The sequence below is a fragment of the Mustela erminea genome, chromosome 9 (assembly GCF_009829155.1).
Source record: "Mustela erminea isolate mMusErm1 chromosome 9, mMusErm1.Pri, whole genome shotgun sequence".
Classification (NCBI taxonomy): Eukaryota; Metazoa; Chordata; class Mammalia; order Carnivora; family Mustelidae; genus Mustela; species Mustela erminea.
This window is the reverse complement of record NC_045622.1, coordinates 113622268-113631074: the sequence shown is the minus strand read 5'-3', so window position 1 is coordinate 113631074 and position 8807 is coordinate 113622268. Positions and strand designations below refer to the sequence as shown.

Below are 8807 nucleotides of genomic sequence, written 5' to 3'. Positions count from 1 at the left end.
CGCTACCCTCACTCGGCGCCTAGGAGGCCTGCGCCACCCGCCGTCCCCCGCAACGGGGTCGCCGACTGCGGGGCCGAATCTCGCCGGCCTCCGACGCAGCGCGCCCAGAGAACCTTTCGCCGCAGGCTCCGCTCGCCCCCGCCGCGAGCGGGAGCCGAGTCCGTCCGAGGCGGAGCCGAACGGAGCCGAACCCTGCCGAGCCCGGATACGCCCGAGCCTCGGCTCTCCGCCTCCTCCAGTACGAAAGTGCCCGAGCGCTGCCGGACGGGTTGAACCGGCCTCGGCCGCGGATCGGAATCAACTCCCGAAGTGCGGCGCGGTCGGGCCCCTTCGCGAGTAGAAGCGAAAATGGCCGAAGGGACGCGACTAGCGCGGAGCCGAGAGACTGCTGGGATCGCGGAGGACTCGGCGGGCGGGGCCGGGCGGCAAGATGGCTGCCGGAGGGCCAGGTGAGGGCCCGGGGTGGGCGCTTGGGGAGCCGCCGGGGGCCCCGGGGCGGGACGCGACGGTCTCGGGACAGCGCAGAGCCCGTAGGCCCGCGGCTTGGGCTGGGGGCCCGGGCGGGCGGGGGCGGAGGTCATCTCAGGAAGGGGGGGTCGGTCGGGTCTGGTTCTTTCCGGTGATGGAAAGGCGGACCGGTGTGAGGCGGCTCCAGCGGTGGCGGTTCGGCCGTCTCGAGTGTCTCGGCGAGGTGCAGCCCCGGCCCTTCGGGCGCCTCTTGCCCGCCGGTGGCCGGCGCCCCGCTCGGCGCAGACACACGGCTGTGCACGGCCCTGGGGGGTTGTGGGGGTCGTTCCCCGCCGCCGGCCCCGGGGGGACCCCGTCCCCCGTCGCCGACCCCGGGGGGACCCCGTCTCCCAACGCCGACCCCGGGGGGACCCCGTCTCCCGTCGCCGACCCCGGGGGGACCCCGTCTCCCGTCGCCGACCCCGGGGGGACCCCGTCCCCCGCCGCCGGCCCCGGGGGGACCCCGTCTCCCAACGCCGACCCCGGGGGGACCCCGTCTCCCAACGCCGACCCCGGGGGGACCCCGTCCCCCGTCGCCGACCCCGGGGGGACCCCGTCCCCCGTCGCCGACCCCGGGGGGACCCCGTCTCCCGTCGCCGACCCCGGGGGGGACCCCGTCCCCCGCCGCCGGCCCCGGGGGGACCCCGTCTCCCAACGCCGGCCCCGGGGGGGACCCCGTCTCCCAACGCCGACCCCGGGGGGGACCCCGTTCCCCGCCGCCGACCCCGGGGGGACCCCGTCCCCCGCCGCCGACCCCGGGGGGGACCCCGTCTCCCGCCGCCGGCCCCGGGGGGACCCCGTCTCCCGACGCCGACCCCGGGGGGGCGGCGTGCACCCTGCCGTGAGCCCCGGGCGCTGGGATCCGGGCGGGGGCAGCGCTTGCTCCAGAGAGGGAGGGGGCACCGGGGGCCTTGAGGCCGGGCAAGAGCTTGTCAGCGTGGGGGGGGGGGGGGGGCACCGTGTCGCCGTCGCCAGCAGCTTTGTGTCCAGGACAGAGTGCTGGGCAACGTGGCAAGCCCCTGCTGGAGACCGGGTCCCCCGCGTCGGCGGTGGGTCCCCCAAGCCGTGGGATTGCTCCTGCCGGTGCAGGTTCTGCTCGCGCCACCGGGTCCCCGCGGGCAGTGTCCCTTGCAGCTCCCGGCTGTCGGCAGGCGGGCCGGCTCCCGTGTGCACCCCTGTGCCGCGAGAAGAACGTGCGCGAGCGGGGGCGGCTGTGTTGCTCGCCCCGGGGTCGTCTGGGCGCGCGCCCACTCCCGACGCAAAGCCTCCCCCAGCCTCTGCCCGGCCCGAAACGTCTGGCCCGAGGCCGGAGAGCAGGGACCGAGGTGGGCAGCCGAGGGGCCGCGGTCTGTGCTTTGGGAGAGCCCCCGCCCGCTCCAGTTCACTGCAGTGAGAAGTCACACGGGGTCTCTGCAGCGTCCTGGGTCACCTCAGGGGGAGGCGTGCTCCCTTCACTTCCATGGGAACGTGCCCCTGTTCGCGGCCTCTTGTCAGAGGGACTCGTCGGCGAAACGTGCGGCTGCCGGAAGCGGTCCTTAGGCCGAGCTCCTGGAGGTCTGAAACCCCTAGACCAGCCAACCCGATTGTAGCCGCCTTTAATGTCAATTATTTAAGCCCCGGATGGTGTAGGGTTTTTATGCCACGGTTGCCCCCTGAGCCCCCGCCGTTCTGGTCTGTGACCGCGGCTGGCAGGTAGATTTGAAGCGTCTGAAGCCAGCCTTCAAGAGAAGAATCAAAAGGGAGGAAAACCCCAGTTACTGCGAAACCCACCCAAGTGGCGGCAAGTGCGGAGGCCGCCGCGTTTCGCTAGGGCCTCGAGAGGAGCAGATTGGGTTTCAGGGGCTCACTGCCCGGATCGCGGTCCAGGTTTCTAAAGGCTCCCGCCCGGCTTCCCGCTCCCTGCACGTGCTGCCTCCTGCACGCCGAGCTCGGGGTCTCGGGGGCCGGTTCCCCTGCTGACCCCTTGAAGACCTCTGCCCACGCGAGACTCCAGAAGGCCCGAATCCGCTTTGATGTCCCCCACAGACACTCACCGAGGCTGAGCGTCTCTCTCCTGCCCTCTTGGGGGCTCAGGGAAAGCAGAACTGGAGAGAAGACCAGACAGATGGTTCCCATCGCTGTCCTGCTTGCCGCTTGGCGGTGTGGCTCCCGTCTCCTTCTAGAGGGCCCGCCGCCCAGATTCTAAATTGTCACTGACGTTACTGTCCCAGATGTGCCACTACTGTGAGCCTCTAGAGACAGGAAGTCGGCCCCAGGAGACATTCCAGCAGAAGCCGAGCCGCGTGAAGACCATTTCACGGGGAGAGCGGCCGGCGTCGTAGGATGCGGGGAAACGCGCACCTGCTGTGGGGTGGGGAACGTCTGAGACGCACGTGACAGACCGGATGGTTGCTGTAGGAAATGACTCTTTGGGTGAGGTTTGGGACAATATACAAAATTCTGGGGGAGAGAAAGTATCATCAATTGCCCCCCCCAAGAAAGATTTGTACCCTGAATTAGAGAAGGTTCTCCTCTGATTCCCCGCGGTCAATGTGCGGGAGGCAGGGGGGTGAGAAGCGCTGAGTGTGCTAGTGCCCGCGCCTTTCCCCTCCCTGGCAGGGCAGCAGAATTCTGCCTCTCCGGGCTGGAGGCCTCTTCCCTCGCGCCGCTGGGGTCCCGAGTGCTCTCTCCCAGCCCCCGGTTCGGAAAAGCAGAGGGCAGACCCTCCTCGGAGGGACAGAGGCAGGGGTGACGACAACGAGGGACCTAGCTACAGGCCCAGATAACGGTGGCTCCTTCCTATAAACACAGGAGAAAAGAATAAGCCGGGATCCTCCGTCAGGGCCGGAAATGGCCCAGGTAGGCACCGGGTTGGACCTGCGGCCTCACTCACTGATGCGCTTTCTTTTCCAGGGAGGGCTTCCTCGGCAGTGGTATCCTTCTGCTGTGTCCCTGGGTCCCTCAGCCGGCCTCAGGCCCGGGCAGCCCCGGGACGGCACCCGAGAGCTAGTTTGCTGGACACATGAAGGCAGCTTTGAGTTCCAGCTTTCTGTTCCTTTAAACCCCCCACACACCCTTTCTCCAAGTTTGGTAGGAATTCTGCTTTTAGATGGAACTGAGTGGGTGGCGCAGTTGGCTAAACGGGAGGGACACTCGTGAACAGACTGAGTCAATGAGACTTCAGTGGGCCAGGCGGCTCCCCTGCATGGGGGGGGCGGGGGGGGTGTCTGTGTGTCTGTGTGTCTGTGTGTCTGTGTGGGGCTGCCTGCCTCCCACCAGGACCCGCCCAACCCCGGGGCGAGACAGTGAAGGCCCCTCCCTTTGAACTTTTTTACCGTAAACAAAATGGTAGGGTTGGTAGACCTTTAACTGCACAAGAAAAGAATATATTTTCTTTAAAGAAAATGAGAAAAAAAAGTCATTTTTTTCTATCTCGTAACCTGGGCCACAGTCAGGGTGATGCCCCCAAGGAAGCCTGGTGTTCCAAGGCCATCCTGCCTGCAGTCACCAGGGACAGACGCAGCCCTCCGGCTCCAGGCTAGGACACTTCCTGTGACACCGGAGGAGATGGGAGGAAGCCCCCCGCTCCGTGCCAGGCAGGGTGCCGGCGGCCAGGTCCCCGCGGCCACCTGCAGGTGCAGCTCGCAGCTGGCGGGTGCGCCCCCTGCGGTGGACGCGCGGGCAGGGCCCATCTCCAGGCCCGTGAGTCCTTAACGGCTGGCCAGCTCTCGTCCGTGTCTCTGCAGCTGCTGCTCTACCTGAGCGGGGCCTGCTGGGCCCTGCACCTCCTAGCTACGCTCCTGATGATTCTGTATAAAAGTGAGTCTTGGCCGCAGGGGCCGCGGGAGGTGTCCTTGCTGCTCCCGCGCCCGCGGAACTGGAGTTCTGCTCTGTCGCCCGCCGTTCCGCAGGTCAGGTTTTCAGTTACCCTCATCCTTACCTGGTCCTCGACCTGACTCTGCTGCTTCTGATGGGGGTTCTGGAAGTGACCCGGCTGTATCTCGGTGAGTTGCTGGGGACCACAGGGTGCAGAGGGCCACGGAAGTCCTCGCTTCCGGCCCGGGAACCCTTTACGACGTCCATCCTTTATCACGTGCTTCCTAGAGCCGACCCCTCAGCCACTCGCTTTGCTTGCCTCCCCCGGCACGAAGCGCTGGCCGGCCTATTCAGGACAGCTCTGGCAGCGGCCTTGGGAGAGCAGCTTCCACGGGAAGCCTGTCCTGAGAAGCCACAGGGGGACGCGGCGCCGAGAGCCCCAAAATAGTCACCTCATCTCCTTCCTTCCCCTCCCGTTGGCCTCAGCAGTCTGGAGCAGGATCTGGAGTGTTCTGTCGAGTCCCCAACAGGCCAGCGGAGCCTGGAGTTGCGGGAGGGCCCCCCGAGCAGCCTCAGTCCAGCTCCGGGCCACGCAGGGGCCCTCAGGCAGCCCCGTTTGAGTTCTCCCTCCGCGTGAGCTTTGCCCTGTAGCCCGGCCTGGCCAGCGCTCAGCACACAGGGTGCAGGCTTCCAGCCCCGCTTCCGCCTCTGGCCAGCTCACAGGCACACTCATGCCAGCACATCTGCGTTCCACGATGGGATCGTACGTGCGTGTTCCGCGACTGCGTCTGGGAAACGCCCTCCGTTGGAAGAGCTGGTCGAGCCGGTGACAGCTGGCGCTCCCAGGCCCCTTGCACACGCACACCAGGGACGCCGTCAGTGGCGAGGAAGTGGGTACGCGCCCTTGTCAGCAGAGCCTCAGGACTCTTCAGGGGACAGGAGCAAGTCTCCTGGGCCATCATGCTGGGCACGTGGGGCTGTCCGTGTCCGCTGTCACGGACGAGCCCACGCAGCTGGGAGGGAGGCAGATGGTGCTGGGCCCCTGGGTCCGCCGCAGCAGCCAGGGATCAGCGTTTCCTGGGATCGAGCCATTTGTCTGTAAAGTACTCACTTTGGTTTGACTTTTGACAGGCGTGCATGGCATTTTCCGGAGCTGGCCTTAGCCCAGAGTAAAATAGTTTTGGAAAAAAAAAATTTAAGATTTTACTTATTTGGCAGAGAGAGATCACAAGTCGGCAGAGAGGCAGCAGAGAGAGAGGAGGAAGCAGGCTCCCTGCTGAGCAGAGAGTCCGATGCGGGCTCCATCCCAGGACCCCGGGATCGTGACCTGAGCCAAAGGCAGAGGCTTAACCCACTGAGCCACCCAGGCGCCCCAATTTTTGGAAATTTGTAAACAAAAACTTCTCAGTCCATTTGGAATTAGGAAAAGGTATCAGAATGCAACTGGGATCGATTTTAGAAAAGGAAATGCCCTCTCCCGCGCCCTCAACTGACCCAGAGGCTGAGATTCAAACATTATCTGGCGACTGGTTTTTACCCTCTCTAGGGAGAACACACCCTTTGTCACACTTCGCTTTCTGACGATTCATGAGTGATGTGGCCCCAACGGGACCTTTGACTGGAGGTCCTCAGCCCTGCGTCCAGACGGCCGTGCTGGTGACAAGCTTGCACTCGGCCTCCCCACCGCCTCACAGCCCTCCTGGGCACACACGGGTCAGAGTAGGTGTCCCAGAGCCCAGCACCCACTCACCCGTCTGCTCTGCTCTCCAGGCACCAAGGGCAACCTGACAGAGGCCGAGGTGCCGCTGGCCATCAGCCTGGTCCTTACCGCGGGCGGCGCCCTGCTGTCCACCTACTTCCTGCTCTGGCAGACGCTGGTGCTGTGGGCAGACTGCATCCTCAGCACCACGCTCCTGGCACTGCATGGCCTGGAGGCCGTCCTGCAGCTGGTGGCCATTGCTGCCTTCGTCAGCTAGGCAGGCGGTACCTGGCATCCCCCACCCTGGGTGGGACACCCCGGACAGAAGCCACGCCCTGGGTGCTCGGCGATGCCTGGTGGCTCCCTCTCAGCTGCGCCAACCTGCTTGACCGCCGAGGTGAGTGGGTGAGGACGGTGCACGTTTGCACACAATTGTTGGGATTCCGTGCTTTCCACACTGGTCCCCTTGGAGCTCCGGCGTGGTGTGGGAAGCCCGGGACCGTGGCCCACAGCAGGCCACGTCCTGGACGAGCATACACCGGCTTTGCAACAAAGAAAAATGCCAGGGAGCCGGCAAGCTCTGGTGTTTGGGGGGATTTTTGCAGTGGTGGCCCCTTCCCTCTGGGGCTTCTGCGGGGAGGTGGTCTAAAGCCCCGGCATTGAGGGGAGGGAGGCAGGGAGCAGGTGAGTGACAGAGAGCAGCCTGCCACTGTCCTGGGCAGGGGCTTCGGGGCTCCAGTCCAGGCTCAGTCAGAGAAACGTCAGCAGCCCGTGCTGTGCTGGATGTGTCTGCAGACCAGAAGGGCCCCTGCAAGGACTCCGCGTCCAGGTTCCCCAGTAGCCTGCCTTCGTCTGCCCCGTGCCCTGTCCGTGTTCGGAGTAACTGTTTGAACATCGAGACGGCTTCTCTTGGCCGTGTTGTCGAATAAAGGAGCGTGTGTAGCTGCCTGCATTTCTCCTAAGACCGCCCGCTCTTCCAGGCTGCTCTCGATACACAGAAGCACACCCCGCCCGGGCCTCACCCAGAAACCCAGGGAACAGTGCTTCCCCCTTCCCCCGGAAAGCAGCAAAGCCGGGCCTCAGGGCCGGTCCGGACCTCCACAGAGACCGGCTTTCCGCAGAGGGGTAGCAGCAGCCCACTCTGTCGTCTTGTCTTCCTCAGGGGCAAGTGGGAGCAGGAGCTCCCCCCTCCGCCGACTTTGGCTCTGGCCCAGTGCACATCTGTGGCCCCAGGGGCCGCATGTGGGCGCCCTCGTGCTCACCTGCTGCTCTGGTGTTCAGCAGAGCTGCCTGCCTCTGGTGCCATGGCCTCCCCCAGGGGACTTGGGAAGATGGGACCGGCGCACTCGCTCTCCGTGGAAGGGCTCAGCCAGCTCCTGGGCAGACCTGGCAGCAGGACACTTGTGGCCTTAAGCATTCATGACCTCTTGCCCAAGGATCGAGGCCAGGACCTGACTCCCCTATCGCTTTGGCCACACAGAGGGGGCAGTCAGCTGTCCTCAGAGGACACCGTGGCTCCAGGTCGCTCCAGAGGCCCCCTGCTGCCTCCCAGTCTGAGGACAGGGACTTCAATTTCAGAAACGCAGTGCTGCCCACCTTTGCCGCTCCCTTCTGTGCGTGCCTGCCCGCCTGGGCTCAGGCTTCAGGACAGACGAGGGCAGGCCTGTGCCTTCTCTGTGTGCTCAGCGGGGTAGGGGAGAGAACCAGGAAGCCAGGGCTTGCCAGGGCTCAGGGGCAGGGCCGGACCAGAGAGGAAGGCCACTTCCTGCACCACTCCAAGAGCTCACCTGTGAGGCCTCAGACAGGTGGAGGGGAGACCCGCCCTGGGGCTGGGGGGGGCTCCATTCCCCCAGGGGGTCCCCAGGAAGTGCTCTGTGTCAGCCGGGTAAACAAAGGCCTCCTGCCCTTGGGACCCTGCGCCTTTTTCCACCCCCACCCCAGGAACAGTGGCCAGACCTTTGGGTCTTTGCACACGCCTGGGGGTGCCCACCGCTGCCCGGACTTGCCTTCTGCCCTTTCTCTCCTTCCTCCCTGGCCAGCTGGCTGACGCAGGGGGAGTCGGATTGGAGGAAGGGTACCCGCTTCCCGCCCCAACCCTCGCTCTGGGCAGGGGGTGGGGCCTGGGCCTAAGGAAGGAGCCCCAGCCTGGAGTGCCCTCCCACACCTGTTCTCCGCCCTGGCAGTACTGAACAAACAGCCTAGGCCGCAGGCGCTCCCACCCTCCCAGCAGACACCCCATCCCGCGGGGCGGGGCGGGGGGGGGGTGCCCACGCTGGACTGGGGCAGCACAGAAAGACCGTGGAGGAGAAACCTCTCCTGCCTGGGGTGCTGGGAGCACAGGGCTCGCGGGTCTCTGGCCTCCGATCCTGCCTGTGACACCCACTCACAATGAAGCCTGACGCTAGCCCTCCCCCAGACCAGAGGCGCCGGCCGAAGAGGGGATTCTGCCCTGGGGCCTGGCGTCCAGGGTAGGCCCCTCTCTCTGCTGTGGCAGCTGAGGCTTGGGGGCACCCGGCAAGGGATACCTGGCGGCTGCCGGGGCGCAGCGAGGCCTGCCTTGGGAAGATCTTAGAACTTCGCCGGGCCTGGTCGCCCGGCACATCCCCACGGGTGAGGGGCTCCCGATCCGCCTACCCGTCCATGGGAACCCCAGCTCTGGGGGTGGGGTCTGCGTCTCCAGGGGGCCCTCGGGGCGGGCGTTAGGGACCGTCCGCAGGGAGCCCCGGGGGGCGGGGCCGAGGCGGAGGGGCGGGGCGTCCTCGTCCGCCCCGCCCACCGCGCCCGCGGGCTCCCGGGTCTCTAACCT

At 66.1% G+C, this 8807-nt stretch overlaps 1 protein-coding gene across 6 annotated transcripts; it reads left to right on the top strand.

Moving 5' to 3' along the window:
• Positions 1-195: 195 nt before the first annotated feature.
• On the top strand, positions 196-6392 carry TMEM80 (transmembrane protein 80). 6 transcript variants are annotated; one of them, XM_032358426.1, is made up of 5 exons: positions 196-449; positions 3298-3345; positions 3938-4053; positions 4233-4305; positions 4398-5486. In XM_032358426.1, the coding sequence occupies exons 1-5, from the start codon at positions 431-433 to the stop codon at positions 4748-4750; spliced, it is 609 nt and encodes a 202-aa protein (XP_032214317.1). In that variant the 5' UTR covers positions 196-430; the 3' UTR covers positions 4751-5486. The 6 variants fall into 6 exon arrangements, with proteins under 6 accessions (XP_032214317.1, XP_032214318.1, XP_032214321.1 ...); XM_032358428.1 differs by lacking the exon at positions 3938-4053 and adding an exon at positions 6073-6392 and having other exon boundaries at positions 204-449; positions 3298-3419; positions 4212-4305; positions 4398-4490; XM_032358427.1 differs by lacking the exon at positions 3938-4053 and having other exon boundaries at positions 3298-3419; positions 4212-4305.
• The last annotated feature ends 2415 nt before the right edge of the window (positions 6393-8807 follow it).